Here is a 19,494-nt window from a genome sequence, read left to right as displayed (position 1 = left end):
AACCTTAATTATTTGTTGAAGCTACGTCGTCGTCATTATTTTGTGAGGCGGATAGAATTAAGGACCATTCTTTTTAGGGAATGCAAAAAGAAATAACAAATTTTTCCCCAAGCGAACAAAATGGTAGGACAAACACATAAACATCTTACAGTAACATCTCTAAAACGCATGTCATGAAATCTACCAACTATATATCGGTACCGCCAACTTAATCTTCATCCATCCCTGCAGGTGCCGGCGGCCTTGGACCGCCAGCTGGTTTCGCCATAATGATCTGAACAAAACAAACTTCAACATTTAACATGTCGATACCTAAACAAAAAGTTTTACACTTACAGATTGTGTATTACCTGATCCACGCGCAGGACGGTACAGGCAGCGTCTGCAGCATACTTTAGAGCAAAGAATCTGCACAAAGATATAATTAAATTTCTTCCTCAAGTTTACTTACATAACATGTTTGAAGAGCAGGAATAGAAAGCAGCTTACTTGGTGATGTACAGATCCCATATATTCAAGGTAGACACATCCTTGCAGGCACCTTCCTCCAAATCAATGCCCACTTTGGGGTTACCAGATGCATGCTCAGCATACAAAGATGATATAATTTCAATAGCATTGAGCCCAGCATTTTCAGCCAATGTCTTAGGTATCATTTCGAAACTTTCAGCAAATTTTGCTATTGCATACTGATCCAACCTGGATGGAAACGGCTTCATGGTAAGCAAATCATTCAAAAATAAATCCACTACTGCTCTAGTTGTGCAATTTCAGGACACTTAAAATACTAAGCAATTGTTTATTCCATTCCATTTGGGGGGAGGGTGGGTGATAATTCACCTAAACCAAGAAACCACCTTCATTTCCCTTCCTATTACCCCCCCTCTCATACCCCATACCAAGCACCATATTATCCTTTTTGCTTCTTTAGCTAGAACAAACTCAAGAAATAGATAATGTTGCAGAGATGCTATATGTTGGGCAAAAAAGTGCTGCATTTCCCAGGAAGATACACATTTTGGCAACCATAAACTCGATATAAAGGTACTGTCAGACAAATACCCTGTTTCTTTCAAAGAAAATTCTTTCAGTCTTTTAGCCAATTCAATCTCAGTAGCAGCTGCTCCAGGTACTGTCCGACTATCCCTGCACATTGCCTGGTGGAGAATAGCATAAAAACTACATTGAGATTTTTTTTTATCAGCATAATATGAAACGGAAACTTGAGAAATACAAGAAACTGATAATTTCCCATTTTCTGATGGCACAATAAAAGAAAAGATGACCAATTGGTGAAAACCCATAACTTTTTGTATGAAAAAGTACCTTGTATGAATTCACACCATCGTCAATCGCTCTTTCAAGATCATCCAATATGCTATCAGTGCTCCCTCGCAGCACAACAGTGGAAACAGAATTGCCTCCTTGCTCATTCTTTACAACTGTAACCTATTAGACATATGGATAGTGAGTTAACAGAACTGAGGGTTAACAGTAAGAGGGACACAAGCTAGTTCACATACTCTTGCCCCGCCTATCTCCTCCACTGAAACAGAATCAACATATCCAAGATCATCTGGATTTGGCTGACTTAGCTTTAACTGCCAACATAGAAGCATAGAATATCAGAACCCCAAAAAAAGTGTGCATAATGTTCTCTTCAATCAGCAAAATGCTCACAAGAGCAACTGCACCAGTGGTGCGGCAAAATCGCCGTAATTCAAATTTAGAGCTGATCTTTAACACCATGAGCCTACAAAACCATGTTTTGGAGATTCAGTTACACATGGAAAGAATCTAACAAAAGGAGCTATTATGTACTTACGAAAATAATCATATCATATTACTAGTTTTGGGTGATATGAATAGCTTCAAAACTCATGGTCTATGAAGCACGGGAATGGAATGCCGGTCTGAATGGCATACCCGTGCTTCATAGCTCATGGTAGATGGAGCCTGGAGGGGATGACTATTTCATACTTTGAGATAAACGTTCCCATGGGGATGGAGATCCCAATTCTAAGACATACCAATCATGGGAATAGGAATGAACATAAGAATGAGCATTTCATTTTTATTCAATTCCTTGTATCGAACTTGCCGCAAAAGGTATGTTATATATTAAGGATCATTCACGACAATATGTAATGTGGACAAAGCACCAGGAAGAAACAGTTTACTGAGAAGGATTTCAGGCCTTACTTATAGCGCTCGCAAAAATGCAATGCCATTTCCCCAACAGCTGCTCCACTAACAATAACCTTTGCACCTGAATCTGCAACTGCTTTGATAAGCTCCTCAACCTTAGCTTCTTCAGTCTTTGCATAATTCTCAAGCTGCATAAATATGCATCAAGTATATGAGCAGAACAATCATACTCTGCATGCAACAAGACTTGGAGTTTGGTTCCATGAAAGCAGAGGCCAATTAGGAGATAAAGCTAGTAATTGTTAGTAAGAAGTAAGAACTGATTCAAAACCTTATAGAAGGTGAATGTAATTAAGCCCTAGCCCCTATGAATAATATAGAGAAGTTAAAAGGAAGCTGATGCTTGGTAACTACTTAGGGTATATCACATGATTAACATGTACACAAACAATTTATAAGGCAAAAGGGCACATTTTGAGCAACATTCTCGGACTATTGATCAGAAAAACAAATTCTTGAGGGATACCTGCTCAGCGCTATGAATAAGAACAGTTCCTTTTGTTTCAGTTGCAGTTGTATCAACACCCCCAACAAAAACTGCAACCTGACAAGTGATGGCAATGGATCATTGTAATGTGTGTGGACCATGCAACGAAATCCAAAAAGGTCTAAACAAAACAGACTTTCAGAAAATGTATACCTTGGCATTTTCCATTCTCTTTATAGTTCCCGCAGCATCACTTTTCAACACCATGCCCCTGACTACCAAAGAATTATTCAGACCTCCGCCCAATAGCTTTGCAACTCGTACATTATCTACATTGAAATTTGTTGGGTTCTTGGGGCAAACTTGTATACAAGCCTTCAGCAAAAAGGTTGACATTAAGAGAAGTCAAATATTAGACTTAAATATTGCATACAAGCCTTCAAGGAAAGCTCATTATTGTTGAGATAGCATGAAACAGTATAAAGAAGAGATTTACCTCAGCAATGAGGGAGCATAACTTCTCTTCTTGTCCGAATTGTTTACTTGCCACTGAGGCTCTCATTCGTGAAATCACTTCATCTTTTTCTCTCACATTCATATTCTCTGAACCTTTTTCAACCAGTTCCTCAAGTGCCTCAATGGTCTACAAGAACAAGATACTATGTTTAGCATCAACTCAAAAGCCACAAAAGCTGTTCGCAATCAGTGAAAAGGAAATTGGCAATGTCAAACCTTATTAATTGCCTTTGTGTATCCAACAATGATCTCGCTTGGGTGCAGTCCCATCCTAATAAGCTCTTCAGCATTTTGGAGAAGCTCCCCAGCAAAAGAAACAGTCAAATTGGCTCCATCCCCAATTTCTTCTTGCTGTGCTTTCCCAGCTAAAACCAAAAGCTTGGCTGCAGGATGCTGAACCTCCAGCTCATTTACAATGGTTGCAGCATCATTTGTGACAAAAAGCTTATCCAAATGATTGATAACCATCTTATTCATACCTTAACCAAAAAAGGGTAAATGTGAGAAGAAGAGGATGAAGGCTGCAAATATTAGAAAGCTCGATGAGTTTAAGAGCTTTCCTAAAAGTTATAAATAAAATTTTTAAATAGATCTTCAATTGGAAGTAATAGGAATGTTAAACAAAGAAATACTACAGTCCCCATTCATCATAGTTTCCCTAGTGTATTCAACAAAGATTGTCTTTGTTGAAGTTTCTCTGAGGTAGTTATTGGCAAAGATGTCAACAAGCAGGAAACAGACACAAGATCAGTATGTGGTCAAACCAAATTCATCAGATTAGTTTGGCAAGCTCTTGTCTGTATATACTGAATCCAGTCAGCCCCCTATAACCAGCATGGAAATGTATCTTATTCATGAAATTCTCAAACAAGACCAAATTTTAAGCTAGAGTGAACAAAAGTTGGTATTAGCTAAATTGTAACTTGACTCTTGAACTCGTAAAAAAATTACAAGCTTAAAGCACCTAAATTTATTAGATTTCTAGTTGTTTGCTTTTCTGAAGAAGGCTCGCAAAAATCAGTACTAGAAGCTACACAGTAAATCACACTTGTTTACTTGTACAGCAATAGCCAAAAGGATAAATAACACTTGTTTCACATAGTCTCTTACACAAGAAACACTAAGTAGGTATCAAAAAGGTAGGGACGGGACCCTGGACTAGCTCGGGCTAGGGATGTCAATGTAGCCCGAAACCCGTGGGCCGACCCGAATAACCCGACAAAATTAGAGGGTTAGGGTTGAAAAATCACAACCCGAAAAAACCTCCAGCCCGATTAGCCCGCACCCGACTAACCCGGAACCCGATAGGGCTAGCCCGAAAATTCGATGGGCTGGCCCGGTGGGCTGATGGAATTGTGACTGATGCATCCAGTTACAACTTCTGCTATGTTTAGATCTATGGTATTTGCTTAAATATATATGTAGCCTCATTAAAAAAAGTGAAATTAATTAGTTAGAATATGTGTGTGTGTGGTGTGTGCAATCTCATTAAAAAAGTGAAATTAATTACGGATTTTTTTGTAGAAATTGATTATTAGTATCTCATTTTAAAGTGATACCAATTTTTTTTTCTGTCAATGAGACGTGCATGGCAAATCCACTAATTATTCAGTAATAATCCAAATTGATTTTAGTGCATTGATACATGTTAAATTTTACTATCTCATTTTAATATAATTTTGTTTATGTAATCTTGCATATCTTTTATTTTTGCATTTCATGCTTTGCTATATAATTTATATCTAAAATATATATGTATATTTTATACATTATACATTAGATCATTAGGAATAATAAAATACAAATGATAATTTTATTTTTACGCATTTAACCTGATTAGCTCGATGGGCTAGCCCGATGGGCTAGCCCGAAACCCGAAAATTTAGGGTTAGGGTTGAAGATTTACAACCCGAAAAAATCTCCAACCCGATTAGCTCGCACCCGACTAACCCAGAACCCGATAGGGCTAGCCCGAAAACCCGGTGGGCTGACCCGATTGACATCCCTAGCTCGGGCTACTAATGAGTTAGTTCAAATTCAAATAAGAGAAGCTTCGTGAATGATTTTGGAGCGGGAGTGAGTAGTGAGTTGAATCTGAGGAGATTCGCAGTAAGATGGCATTGAGTAAAGACAGGGGAATGATTACCATTGGGGCCGAGGGAGGTGCGAGTGATGGTGGAGAGCTGCTTGCAAGCGTCGATGTTCTTGATGACGGCTTCGTCGAGGCCGGAGAGATGGCGATGGCCCTCTTTGAGCATGGACTGTATGCCGTAGGGCTGCATCGACAAACCTACCATTTTCGTGTCAAAATGAAAATGAAAATGAAAATGAAATGCAGTGCCTCTTTCTCTCGATCTCACAACACAAGCAGCAACCAACCCTAGATCAAAACGAATCAACCGCCTTTTCTACTTCTTTTTTTCTATTTTTTCTTTCTTAAACTTAAAATGGGCCCAAAATGGTTTTTCGATAAATTTGAAACTGAAATAAATTAATTTTTTAAATAGAATAAATTGAATGAAGAAAATGACAAAAGATAATTTAAAAATCTAAGATTTTTTAAGAAAGTAAATGATTTTTTTAAAAAATTCAATGAAGTGAAATTATTTTGAATTGATATTTTCACATTCTTACTTTCTTTTTATATAGAAATAGACGTTTCATTAAAAAAAATTGATCATCTTCCTAAGTTCAAACTGTGATAACGAATTTGATTTCTATCTAAATTTTTTAATACTACTCACCTCTTAGTTTAGTATTTTCTACTGAAAAAATAAAAATTACAAATCATGAAAATGTAATAAATTATATGAGTAGAAAAAATTCTAATAAAAATATATTTGTATCATTTATAGTAGATGAAATAAACTAACATATAAAATTTAAAAATATAATTGTTTTAAAAAATAATAAGGTGATTTTTGGCGGGAAATACAACTTATTATTTTTGAAAGTGATTATGTTTTTATATATATGTATAGATACGCACATGTCCTACAAAAATAATTTTCTTTTATTATTTTTTATTATAACAAAATATGGGGTTGTTTTTTGGGCATTGAAATCAGGTACATTGCTCAATCCACATTTTTTCTTCGATTAATCTTCATCTTGTTCTGCTGTTATCCTTTAAAAAAATTGACCTCAATTCCAACTCTTTTTTGTTTAACAATTTCAAGAATGACAATTTCAAAGCAAATCCGTCTCTAGACATTACTGGATATTTAAATACAATCCAAATTGTTCAAGAACCAATATTTACACTCACGAACGAATGAATATGATTTCATAAAGAGTACTACTATTTGGACAAAATTTGTTCGGATAAAAAAATATTAAATTTTTTAAAAAATGATTTAGTTAGTTTTATCGTTTTCTCCATATTGTATTTTTTTGTAATTTTTTAACATTTTTTTATTTTCTGTTATTTTTTTGTAGTTTTTGTACTTTAAAAATAATAAAAATTAAAACGATCTTAAAAAATTACAGAAAAATTATAATATAGAGAAAACAATAAAATTAGCTCAATTCTAGTATTTTGAATCAAAAAATTTAAATAAATTTACTTTATAAAGTATTTAATTATATTTTGCCTGAATATATTTTATCCAAATAGGATTATTGATTCAAAATGGGTGGAAAGTAGAGGCAATATGAAAAAAAAAAAAAGAAAAAAAGAAAGTCAAGATGAAGTAATGATGAAGCTCTGAGTTCAAGTGATTCCCATCTCGGTTGTTGCCAACTTTTATTGCTCATTAAGACTAGCTGTTTTTTCAGACGGAACCCCAAGCCCACTCTTATTATTTATTTATTTCATTTTACAATAATGATCTGGGTCCATTGCATGTTATAAACTAATCAAAATTAATACTAGCTTATTTTAGTGTTTTGTACATATGGTATCTATTGTTTTATTTTTATAATATTTTTAAAAAAACAAATTATAAAAATAAAAAAGAAACCACAATGTGTATGAATTAAGTTTTTTTTCAATTTGATTAATTTATAACTGGTCATAATGTAATTAAGTAACACCACTGTTTATATTATTACGAAAGAAAAGTCCCAGTATTTATGATTTTGCACAGTGAATATGATTCATTTACTGTGTTGACGACTGAGTGTAAGAAAAAGTTTAATTCGGTAACGACAAAGGCTCGAAAATAAAACGAAAAGGATAAGAGAGAAGGAGAATTGTAGTCTATTTAACCTTTCAATTTTTTTTTTTATTAAAGTTACAAGAGATATTGACTACAATCAATTATACAAGTCGCACGTAGTCAAGAACGCCCTACGTGTAGGATCACAACACCAAACAATATAATACAACTATAACAATGAAAAAATATCGTCGTCAAATGAAATTGAACCAAAATTTTTCATAAAAAAGAGTCTTTAAATACCTCAATTTTACTATTAGAGCATAGCTTCCTTCCCCGTTCAAATTAAATTAAAAGAAGTGACGTTTGAAACTGCTGTTGTTTTGTAAATGGGGTAAAATGATGGGACAACCACATAAGGTTAAAAACTGTTAACGTTACACGCCTCACTTTTGGGTTTGGTCAACTATGGAATTAATTGCAAAACCATCCCCACTTTTATCATTTCTCTTTTTCTTCACTTTAATTAATGCCCAGAGGATTAAAGTTAGTCAACCTTCATCAAGCCCTAAGCATCTCATAACCCAAAAAAAATTAATTTAAATTAAATAGTAGTAATTCTTTTACATTAATTTATTGGTTGAAGGAAAAGTATTTTACTTATGAAACTGAGCTTCATTGTCATAGTTATCAGAGAATAAATACAGTTTGACATTACAATTCAGAGAAATACTACTACAATTTATTTATAATAAATAAAGTTTGGTGACATAATTCCCTTATAAGAATCGATTAGAGGAAAATGATATGATAATGGTAAAATGAATGGACAGAAATACAGATAATCCACACCTGGTTTAGGCAGAGGTCGCTGTCAAGCAGCCTGCATAGAAATTCTCGGAGAAAATTCAAGATTATTGTATCCTGCAATAAAACAATTTTACCCTTATTGAAATTTCAGTCAATTCGCCATTAATCAAAATCTTACTAAGAAGCCAAAAAACCTTCCTTTCCATTTTCTCCCTTTCTTCCTATTTTCTCTGCACGCGGCTTCAGAATCCACAGTTTTTCCCTTTCTTTCCTTTTTTTCCGTTTTATACGATTCTGAAATTCAACGATACAATCACCATAAGCATAGCCCAGAATTCAATTTATTGAATTTCATCCGTACATTAAAAAAAAAAAAAAAAAACTGTTCTTGATTTTAAATTCATGGCATCCGCGGCGATATTCTCGTCGCTGAGGCGGCGGAGTTCACCGTCACTGGAGGCGTTCCTGGCACCGGTGGATCTACCAAACGCCGCCGTCTTGGAGGCTCTGCGCGGCGTTTCGACGGAGCTGGCGTCGTCCTTTTCTGGTAAGAATAAAAAGGCCCCCTTTTTTCAGGGCAAGAATTCGAGATCTTTAATCCGGAAAATCCACGTTATCTCTGTGCTCGTCGACGCCCTGCGCGATTTGGGGCTTGCTCCCACAGTGTTTCTGTGCTTGAAGGAGTTGTACCTCCTGCTTTACCGGTCAAAAATCTTGATCGATTATGTAACCGGGTCGAGCAAGCTGTGGCTGCTTCTGCAGAACCACTCGATTTCCGGTCATTTCCATGACATCAATCAGGAAATCTCGACCCTCTTCGATGTCTTTCCTTTGTCTGAGATTACTCTGTCCGAAGATGTTAGAGAACAAATCGATTTGTTGAGGAAACAGTCGAGGAAATCGAGATTATTAATCGATAAGCACGATGAATCCCTAAGATTGAAGCTTTACCATTTCTTGAATGAATTTGAGAAGGGTAGGATCCCCGAAATGAATGAGCTCTACGTATTCTTTGTGGAAAAGTTAGGGATTTGCAATGTCAAGAGCTGTAGAAGTGAGATTGAGTTCTTGGAGGAGCAGATTGTGAATCACGACGGCGATCTCGAGCCCAGCGCCTCAGTTCTCAATGGATTCGTGGCTTTGATGCGTTACGTCAGATTCTTGCTGTTTCGATTTGAGGATGGGGATGCTGATTTAGGCAAGTGGAAACGCAGGCCCAAAACCAAAGGGTTGATCTCTCGAGAGATTGCAGACACATTTCTCACAACCCCTAAGGATTTCTGTTGCCCTATTTCATTGGAGTTGATGCATAATCCGGTCATCGTCTCCACCGGGCAGACGTATGATCGTGCCTCGATTGCGAGATGGTTGGAGGAAGGCCACAGCACTTGCCCGAAGACGGGGCAGATGCTTCTTCATACCAAATTGGTGCCAAATCGAGCTCTCAGAAACTTGATCATGCAGTGGTGTATGGCCAATCAGATTCCTTATGATCCGCCGGAGAATAATGCAGACTGCGCTGCTCCGACTGCAGCCTCTGCTCCCCCGAGCAAGGCTGCAGTCGAGGCGACTAAAGCCGCTGCAGCTGTGCTGGTGGAGGAGCTGGCAAACGGGACGCCACGAGCCAAGACTCTGGCTGCTTGGGAGATTAGGTTGTTAGCCAAGACGGGAAGGGAGAATCGGGCTTATATCGCCGAGGCCGGAGCCATCCCCCTTCTCAAGCGGCTGCTCCCGTCCGCGGACGCCTTTGCGCAGGAGAATTCCGTCACTGCATTGTTGAATTTGTCGATTTATGATCGGAACAAGAGCAGGATCATGGATGTGGAAGGGTGTTTAGGCGCCATTGTCGGAGTTTTGCGATACGGGCACACCACCGAGGCGAGGGAGAACTCGGCGGCGACGCTGTTCAGCCTCTCCGCCGTTCACGACTACAAGAAGGAGATCGCGGAGGAGGACGGCGCCGTGGAGGCTCTGGCCGGAATGCTGGCCGACGGAACCGCCAGGGGGAAGAAAGACGCCGTCACGGCTCTATTCAACCTCTCCACGCACCCGGAGAACTGCGAGCGGATGATCGAGTCGGGCGCCGTGAGGGCGCTGGTCGGGGCGCTCGAGTGCGAGGTCATCGCCGAGGAGGCCGCGGGCGCGTTGGCGCTCGTCGTGCGGCAGCCCGTCGGGGCCGAGGCGGTCGGGAAGGAGGAGAGCGCGGTGCTGGGGCTGACCGGGATGATGCGGTGCGGAACTCCGAGGGGCAAAGAGAACGCCGTGGCGGCGCTGCTCGAGCTGTGCAAGAGCGGCGGCGCGGCCGCCACGGAGAGGGTGGTCAAGGCCCCCGCGATGGCGAGCTTGCTGCAGAGCCTGCTATTTACGGGGACGAAACGGGCGAGGCGGAAGGCGGCGTCGCTGGCGAGGGTGTTCCAGAGAAGCGAGAGCAGCTCGTTGCATTTTGGGGGATTAGGCGTCGGGTATGCATTTGCGAGAGGAAACGCGGTTGTTGCCGATGTTTCGATGCCGGTCTCCATTTCAGTGCCTGTGTTGTAGCACATTTCTTTACCCCCATTCTTTAATCTCCCATTTTATTTTATTTTTCTAAATCTGTAATACTTACAAAAAAATTCATTCAAATATTTATATATGGAGAAGGGGCTTATACACACAAGTTTTTTCTGTCTGCATTAACAACTGTTTTATTACTAGTAGTATGAATATGAATTTTGAAAATCCCTTGCACCCTTTCTGCTCATGCATTTCTTCCTGCAAACAAGAATATCACATATTCACATTGAGAATAAGAGCACCCGCAATGCGCCTACTCGATTGAGAATAAGAGCACCCGCAACACGCCTACTCGATGGCTTACTCGAGTAGGGCGTTGCGGGGGGCCTTACTCGAGGCATGCTCGAGCCTTCGAGTATGCACGAGTGAGAGAGAGATATGGCGCGTGCATTGCACGCGCCCTATATATATATATATATATATATATATATATATATATATATATATATGGGCGCGCTCCAGTGAGACCCCCTATTTTTCGTGTAACATGAGTACAATGAATAAGACATATAATACTAATGAACAAAACGTATATCTAATGAACAAGATGTATATACTGATGAAAAATAAAATTTAAAAAATTCATAATGAATAAGACATGTATACTGATGAACAGGGCCGTATATACTGATGAACAATGCAGTATATACTGATGAATAACAAAATTTAAAATATTCTGCTCCGTCCAGGATTCGAACCCTGCGAAAAAAAATCACCCTCCAGATACAATATCAGCCATAGGATTGATAAAATAAACGCACCAGATCGTGCCCTAGATCTCACTAAAATTAGGGGATCTCATTGGAGCGGTCCCCTATATATATATATATATATATATATATATATATATATATATATATAAACTTTAAATTTGAAGTAGTGCAACGGCTATTTTCCTTTTTTTTTGAGCCAACGGCAAAAATAGCAATTTGGCCTTTTTTCCTTTTTTTTCTCTCTTTTTCTCTCTTTTTCGACGAAGAGTGCTCGACAAACATCGGTGTCCTTCGAGGACTACGTGCGAAGAGATTCAATTTTTCGTAATATTTAGGATTTTATAATTAATGCAATTTAAATTTGAAATAAATTGTGTTATTTAAATTTGAGCAATTAAATTTAAATGAAAGCATAAAAATTAATTAGGTTATCAAGTAATCCCAATGCAGCACTATTTACTCAATGTGATCCTCACTATCAAGTAGACTATAAAGTAAGCACATTGGAGATGCTTTAAGAGGGCAGTAACATGGCATAAATAAGGGATTGCGATGGTTTGCCAATGTACAATAATACTTAGAAAAAAGGCGAAACCTTGGACTACTACAGGGAGTTGAATTTTTTATAATAGTATTAAATATTCATTTTGACTTTATGAAAATATTCGAGTTACCACATATGCAACAATAAGTATATATTTGGTAAGTAGGTGTACTAACATAACCTGCTTCCAAGAAAAATTGCCTCATTAGAGGCTGAAAATATCATCTTCAAATAGAAGAGAATGCGATAGTCTACTAAATGGGCTATTGAAGCGGCCCAAACGCAATGGCCCATAAAATTCCTGATGGCTAATAATTTTTGAAGTTTGAACAGAAAGAGCTCTTGCACAATTAAAAGAAGAATACTCCAAAGTGGTAAAGTTTTTTTCTTTTCCTTGTTTTGTTTCTTCTTTTCCTTTTCCACCTCTTTACCTCTCAACCCTTCATTCTTTTAAGGGCAAACAACCAGAAATCTTGATTTGAATTATAATTTGACAAAAGTAAAGAGGAAGAAAAACAGTATAAAGTGGAAAAAAGTGGTCAGAAAATCTAAGGCGGGCCTTTCTTTTGAAATGAATAGTCGCAGCATATTATTTCCATTTCACTCAACACCTTTAACCGCCACTTCAACTACCAAAATCTAACAACACTGGAAACAATCACTCATTAGATTCCAAAATGAAATGGGGGAGAAAGACACCTTCACCACCTTCATTTGGTAGCTCAGTCATCACTCGAGTATTCCCAGGTTCTTGGTTTTCTAAGTTCAAACAGACAAGCGGCGGTCTCGACTCTGTTTCAGGGAAGAAGCAACAGAGAGGGAAGCTAGATTTTTCGACTGTGAATTCGTCGTTGCCTGCTGGCTGCAGACAAGGCAGATTCTACAGGTTGGATGATGACGCGTACTGGACACTCTCGTTCCGCAAAGACAGAGGAGGAGGTGAAGGCAAGAGGAGGAACAGCAGAATCAACCCTCTCTGGTATGATTCTGATGAGGAATTTCTTGTTGCAGTGTCCAGTTTGAGTCCAAGAAGAGGATTGGAGACCATCCCCGAAATAGACACGAACGAGATGAAACAAGAGCGATGCAATGGCAGCGTTCTTCGTCAGAAGAAACGTGATCAACTCAAGAAAGACAACACAAATGTTCGACGCTCAAGAAAATTGAGAGGCAGAGTTGAGAGGAAGAAGCAAGCAGAACTCGGAACAGGGCTTCATCAAGGAGAAAAAGAGTCATCAAATCCGGAGGAAGAACAAGAACCAACACAGCTGCAGAAAACAGATCAAGTGAAAGAGGAGTCTTATGATTCAGCAGTTTCTAATTCAAGAAACCATCAAAATATCTTCTTCCAGAGTTCTGATGGTGAAGATTACCAGGATGGCAAGGAGAGTGCTGCTACTTCTGAGAGAGTATCAGCTTTCAATTGCCAAAATCTGGAAAACATGAAAATTGAGGAATTTAAGGTGAAAACTGAGGAGTTTCAGAAAGAGTCTGCATACATAAGCAGGAGATTTCGTTGCAGAAAAGTAAAGCAGAACCGGAGGAAAGCTCGTGGCTCGAGATTGAAGAAGAAAGAGAGGGAAGAGGAAGCAACAGAGAGCTCCACCATCTACAACAGTTTCGCAGTGGTGAAGAGTTCCTTCAATCCACAGCAGGACTTCAGAGATTCGATGGTGGAGATGATCGAGGAAAAGGGAATAAGGCGTCGCGAAGAGCTCCAAGAACTATTGGCGTGCTATCTGACACTGAATAGCGATGGACACCATGATCTCATCATCAATGTCTTCCAGCAGGTATGGTTTGAGCTGAGTTGCATTGAAGAATGAAAAACTGAGTAGCAATAGAATGGATAGTGAATATCTTTCCTTACTAGTAGTTGATACTAGTATTTATGGTAAGGAGTTTCACTTGAGTGAAATAATATGTGACACAAAGCTATTTGGCTTAGGCAGCCTGAAAGAAAATTTATCAGAATGATGAGATAATGTAATTTCAGTTTAATACAGTACAATCTCAAATCAAATTTGGCATTTGATTAGAAATGAAGTACACATATCTTCATTCAAGAACATATCACATAATTATTCACCAACATATATAATATAACATGCATGACAATGTCTTGGAGATCAAATTTCTGCTGCTATAAAATCATGAGCTTACTAGTAAAACTAGAACATAAAAACTGAGTCTCAGCACGCAACACACAAAAGCCAAAAAGTTAAGAAGCATTCCTCTATTATACAATAATAACGATGTGTACAAAGTGAAAGAAGCAGCTCAAGTTAAATGATAATATGTGCAGGAGGGAAGTTTATGTATGGAAGATCTACCTACTGAGAGATCAACCTCCTCTCTAAATCAACAGACATAGGTATTAGACATCATTTACCAAAAAAAGGAATATCACAAAACCTAGTGTAGGTCAAGTTTTTTCCGCTGGAGTAAGATGCCCCAACTGTTCCGCAAGGTTATTTACACTCCTCATATTCCACCAGGGCACCGCATGATCACCTGGTTTATTTTCATTTTTCTTGCCATCAGCATCCCTCTCCAGCTGAAATTCAGATGAACTGTTCGAACCAGGATTTTCCGTAAGAAACTGCTCCCAGAATACATCATTGACCCCTGTTCTTACATTGGTTGCTGTCACTACTGCCTGGTCTTTAGTAGGAGGTTGTACCTCTGGAGCAGTTCTTGGTGTAGAATTCATGTCAATTTCAGATGTCTTGCCTCCAACATCAAGATTGAGTTGGGTGTAAGATATGCTGGGGCTGAGCGCACAGCTCGTTGATTCAACCAACTCCAAGGATGAATTCGACTTTCCTAAGCCTTGACCAACTTCAAGAATCATTTTCTCCCACAAAGACATAGAAGAATCTATCTGATCCAACAATTCCTTGTTGAAAGTCAAAAGTGCATCAGCATCTAAACTGTCAATTGACAGATTTTGTGAAGACGGCCTCTGGCAATCTTCCGTACTGGTTCCTTCACACATGTAACTATTTCCAGGAAACCTTCTCTTTCTATCATGAACTTCCATTTGCGGCATGAGATCAGGTTGGTGCAGCGTCTCAGCTAAGGAGGATAACATACTTGCATGATGTTGTTCCACATTTTGTGCGCGTTCAGCCAAAGCCCTCATTTGCAACGTAAGGTCTTGCCTCTTGTCTTTGTGTCTCTGCAATTCCACATCGAGGGATTCCTTTTCACACTTCAGCCTCTCAATATCCTCCTTATATCCTTTCCTTTCTAACTCAGTTAGGGGAGGTAAGGAGGCCAGATTTGGTGTGGAGTGACTGTGAACAGGCTTGCGTCTATGGATATTCTTCAAAAGGTGGAGCTGCCCTCTAGCAAAACCTTCATTCGCAAATTCCCACTGTTCGGGATCAACTTTTCTGAAACCCTAATAACACACAAAGAGGCATCAAACACAGATAAGCTATGATAAGAATCTTTGATTAAAACAAAGGTAAAAGCTCTAATCCTAAATGCGTCAACTCGAGCTAAGATAGCAAACTACTCACATATGTATTTAGCTGCCTAATAAAGCTGGAGAAATTGTTGTGCTTGAAGTATCTGGGCAGTAGCTCCCTGGAAAACTCTGGAGGGTTCCACACAATGAAACTTGTATTGCTCTGACTCCAAGATACAATCGAGTCCGTAGATGGATCATCCACCATCTCATAAGTCTTCGCAAGGAAAGGCGCCACCGAGTTAGAGCTACACGGAGCCTCATCCATCATGGTAACTTTATCTCACAATAACAAAACACACGCCCTCTAAAGTATCAAGAAGAGATAACCAACTCAACAGCCTTCTCAACGTTCAATGAGTCCTTCAACTTTCCTAGAAAATCAAATGGACTATCTTTTCTTTTCACATTAATAGTAATGCAAAAATATACAATCTGAGCTCCTTAAGCATCCGAATCAAGGCTAAAAACATTAGGAGAAGAAAGTAAAACTAAAACAAGTCTCAGTTCACCCCATAATTCTCTCAAATTCAATATTCCACTCCTCTTTCTGTAACAAACCCCTTCAAATCGAAATGAACAGCTCCCGATCCCCTCAATCGAAATCAATAGCTCCCAAATCCCTCTACGTCCAATCTCTCCAGCAACTTGAGTCGATAACAAGTCAAACGCAACAATCCAAACCTATCCGCAACAACACCCTACAATTCCACCGATAAGAACATCAATATTCAAATCGGAAATAAATGGCCAAAATTTTAAAATTTTAAAAATAAATTACTCAAACATCAAAGTCGCTCGAGCATTAAGTGTTGCCCAAATCTTCAAGCAAAAGCATCAACTTTGACACTGACGCGTTCACGGAGTCCACCCACAATAAAAGATACAAACGAATTTGTATGCAAAAGGAAAATATGCATGTGTTCCAACAATCACCTGATAAAGAAACAATACGGTTCCATCCAATACCTTCAATTTCTTAACGGCCGCGTGGTTAGTTCATGTCGGTTGGCGTCGATTTATATATTGGGAACTTTGGAATTTTTTCAAAATCGAGGTGGGGTTTTCTAGGGTTTACACATTGGACGGAATTTAGGAGCACTTCTGCAGAAATTCCCTTTACTTGATAAACAATCATCCTTATCACATGTAGCTTCTAGGTAGCTGACAACTTACTAGTATTTACTATACGCCCCTCAACTCTTGTAAAATTCTGAAGCTGCCCAAATATTTTCACATTTACCTTATACTATCAGTCATATGCTGCTGGTGCCGCACAGTTTCTACTCTGTGATTAAAATAAAGTTTTTATATTTATGTCTCAAAAAAATTTTTTGATAATATTCATACAATCACATAATCACATGAGATTCAAACTCTATAATAACATGATATGTATTTATCAAATAGAATTAAAGGTTAAGCAGTTTCTAATTGTTACTATAATGATTGTTATAATTAACATGATATATATTTATCAAATCTAATTAAAAGTTACAATTATTATTATCATTAAAATAATTGTTACTACCAAATTCTATTAATCTTCTACGGATATGGTTTCTAGAATTTGACTGACGGTATTAATTGGAAATAAGTGATATGGTCTGGTTAATTCTTTAAAAGGTGTATAATTTATATAAAATAAAAAAAAAACTTTAAAAAGTATAGACTGGCTTTAACCAAGCAAAATTGGTATGAAGTTTCTGTTTGATTAAGTACTTCTTTAGGTGCTTGCTTAAATTATTGTTTGTCTATATTTTTATGTTTTACAAGTATAATCTTATCAAATAATAACGGATTTATTATTTTATTACGTTACATCAAAATACTTCATTTTTTCCGCCTCACTTGAACTAATTATTTTCGACACAATTATTTATGAGAATAAAATTACAGAGTTAAAAAAAAAAAAAAAAAAAAAAAAAACATATCAAAATCTTACATTGATTGTGCATCATAAGAAATGACAATTTGTTAATATTCTATTTAACTATACGTCGATAATATCAACGTTATTCGTTTATAAGATAATCTGCATTGCACCAACCAAACTGGGCCACAAAATAGAAGGGCCTAGTGTGCAAATTTCACAAAATAAATACTCTACAATTTTCTCACCATAGAATACAGCTACCGTAGATCGTGAAAGATCTTTGATGTGTGAATTTCACAAAATAGAAGGGCCTAGTGTGCAAATTTCACAAAATAAATACTCTACAATTTTCTCACCATAGAATACAGCTACCGTAGATCGTGAAAGATCTTTGAGGCACCGTTTACGGTGCTGATGTGTGATTAACTTTATTAATTAATCAACATCAGATTAATCTAAGTGGATGCCCCTCAGATTAATCTAGCTGGATCCCTTGACCCGAACGGCGCCGTTTGGTGCTGATGTTGATGTTCCACGTAGTGCTTTTATCACTGCATGCGTTGGATGCAATATTCTATTTCATCTTAATCTATTTTGCGGTTTATTTTTCCAATTTTTTGACGCTACTTCTTTTAGATATATTTGTCTTTTGATTGGGGAAGGGGAAAGCGTGTTTTTTTATTGGCGTGGAATTTTCGACGCGGTTTCGGCGTTTCTATTCCCTATTGCGCCAGCAAAGTCGTGTTAATGGATGTTCCATCATGGGAAATTTGTGAGATTGGAAACAAATCCAATCATTAATCTCTTTCTCTTAGAATCTTCTCAAAGAAAATGATTTGTTTTTTTAGAGGGAAAATGACTTGTTTTCTAATCCGTTGATTTAATATTTATCCTTCCCTTAGTAACATTTCCCTTCTTGTATGTTGTGAGTTGGGGCTTTTAAAAACACGCATAATCTTGGGTACACCTGGGTGTACCGTATAATTGGGTTGACTCATATCTAAAATAGCACTTCTTCCGTTCCAAACGAAATGTCCTATTTTTTTTCAGCACGAAGATTAACAAATGTGTATAAAGTAGATAAAGTGGGTTGGTGGAAATTATTTAAATATTAAGTATAGAGAGAGTGTATTCTCAAAAAAGGAAACAGGACATTTCGTTTGGGACCGCTCAAAAAGGAAAACAGGACATTTCGTTTGGGACGGAGAGAGTATTATTTATATGGGTTGGGTCAAGATATGAGTTCAAATCAGGGTGCGGATCAAAATTTAAATTAAGGTATAATCCGATTGTACGGTACACCCGATTGTACCTAAGACCACCTCTTTAAAGTAATGATATGGAAAGACAAATACTTATGCGTAAAAATTATTTAGACTTCCTTAAAATTTGAAGTATTCATTAACTATCATAATTAGGGTGGCCGCATGGTGCATACCCTGAGATGCTTGTGAAAATATTATTCCAATGTTTTGAAATATCATAAAATAAAAAAAGGGAAGGCATATGATCTATGGGTGATTGTAGAAGCATTAGTGTGAATAAGAATAATTGAGTAGATATGTGGTCCAAATTAAATTAAGATGTGCATGGAGTGAGGTGGATTAATTATACTGATGTGCAATAATGGGCTGAATCCATTGGCCCAATACGAATAAAGATGGCATGAATACGAGTAAGTATCGAGAAGATCAGAGGGACCTGGAAAAATATTAAAGATAGTCTCTCTCGAATCTTCTTGAGGATAAAAATACTTAATATTGTGATGGCTAAACGATAAAATAGTTAATGTTCAAGATTAAAAGTCTTGAATTCGAATTCATAGTAACGCGACTTTTAAGTTTTCTTATTTAATAAGCACTATTTATTTATATAAACAAAAACACTTGACCTTTAAATCCTTCCATGAGCCAGAAACTACGCTTAGGAGTTAAGCCAAGAGTTTATTAAAACTCAAAAAGACCTTATCCAAACATGAATATAGGATTTGGTTCAGTATTATTCAAGATATTAAAAGTCTTTTATAAATATTTTATAATAGAATTTGGGACCACTCTACGTGTTCTCTATGAAAATGCATATACATGATTATCATCGTCTGCTTTCAGTATAAAGAATAGTACTTGTTATAGTGAATGGACGAATTTATATTCATGTAGTATATTACTCGCGCTATAAATACCTCACTCATATTCATGCACAAAGTAAGAAACAAAATATAATTCAGTTGTAAGATGTTTCTCCTCCAACTAATAGGTCGGCGCGAGTCACC

General features: G+C 37.6%; 5 protein-coding genes across 8 annotated transcripts in view; 2 read left to right on the top strand and 3 right to left on the bottom strand.

The window, feature by feature from the left end:
* LOC130985259 (uncharacterized) overlaps window positions 1–19,494 on the bottom strand; it is a 920,555-nt gene that overhangs the window by 233,202 nt on the left and 667,859 nt on the right. The window lies entirely within an intron of this gene.
* Window positions 71–5,606, bottom strand: LOC130985256 (T-complex protein 1 subunit theta-like). Its single transcript, XM_057908127.1, has 13 exons — window positions 5,298–5,606; window positions 3,368–3,630; window positions 3,132–3,278; window positions 2,849–3,010; window positions 2,675–2,752; window positions 2,203–2,336; window positions 1,681–1,753; window positions 1,524–1,601; window positions 1,327–1,449; window positions 1,063–1,157; window positions 490–699; window positions 351–408; window positions 71–274 (listed from the first exon to the last, which is right to left on the bottom strand). The coding sequence occupies exons 1-13, from the start codon at window positions 5,446–5,448 to the stop codon at window positions 209–211; spliced, it is 1,638 nt and encodes a 545-aa protein (XP_057764110.1). The 5' UTR covers window positions 5,449–5,606; the 3' UTR covers window positions 71–208.
* LOC130985242 (U-box domain-containing protein 17-like) lies at window positions 8,069–10,717 on the top strand. The gene has a single exon (XM_057908094.1). It carries the CDS (start codon window positions 8,464–8,466, stop codon window positions 10,597–10,599), a length of 2,136 nt encoding a protein of 711 aa, XP_057764077.1. The 5' UTR covers window positions 8,069–8,463; the 3' UTR covers window positions 10,600–10,717.
* Window positions 12,549–13,697, top strand: LOC131024807 (transcription repressor OFP5-like). Its single transcript, XM_057954342.1, has one exon. It carries the CDS (start codon window positions 12,549–12,551, stop codon window positions 13,695–13,697), a length of 1,149 nt encoding a protein of 382 aa, XP_057810325.1.
* Window positions 14,093–16,488, bottom strand: LOC130985273 (heat stress transcription factor A-4c-like). Of its 3 annotated transcripts, none has more exons than XM_057908172.1 (3): window positions 16,283–16,488; window positions 15,399–16,047; window positions 14,093–15,277 (listed from the first exon to the last, which is right to left on the bottom strand). In XM_057908172.1, the coding sequence occupies exons 2-3, from the start codon at window positions 15,615–15,617 to the stop codon at window positions 14,297–14,299; spliced, it is 1,200 nt and encodes a 399-aa protein (XP_057764155.1). In that variant the 5' UTR covers window positions 15,618–16,047; window positions 16,283–16,488; the 3' UTR covers window positions 14,093–14,296. The 3 variants fall into 3 exon arrangements, with proteins under 3 accessions (XP_057764155.1, XP_057764157.1, XP_057764156.1); XM_057908174.1 differs by having other exon boundaries at window positions 16,316–16,488; XM_057908173.1 differs by having other exon boundaries at window positions 16,128–16,468.

The sequence above is a fragment of the Salvia miltiorrhiza genome, chromosome 5 (genome assembly GCF_028751815.1).
Source record: "Salvia miltiorrhiza cultivar Shanhuang (shh) chromosome 5, IMPLAD_Smil_shh, whole genome shotgun sequence".
In the NCBI taxonomy this organism is placed as follows: domain Eukaryota; kingdom Viridiplantae; phylum Streptophyta; class Magnoliopsida; order Lamiales; family Lamiaceae; genus Salvia; species Salvia miltiorrhiza.
This window is presented reverse-complemented; position numbering and strand designations above follow the sequence as displayed.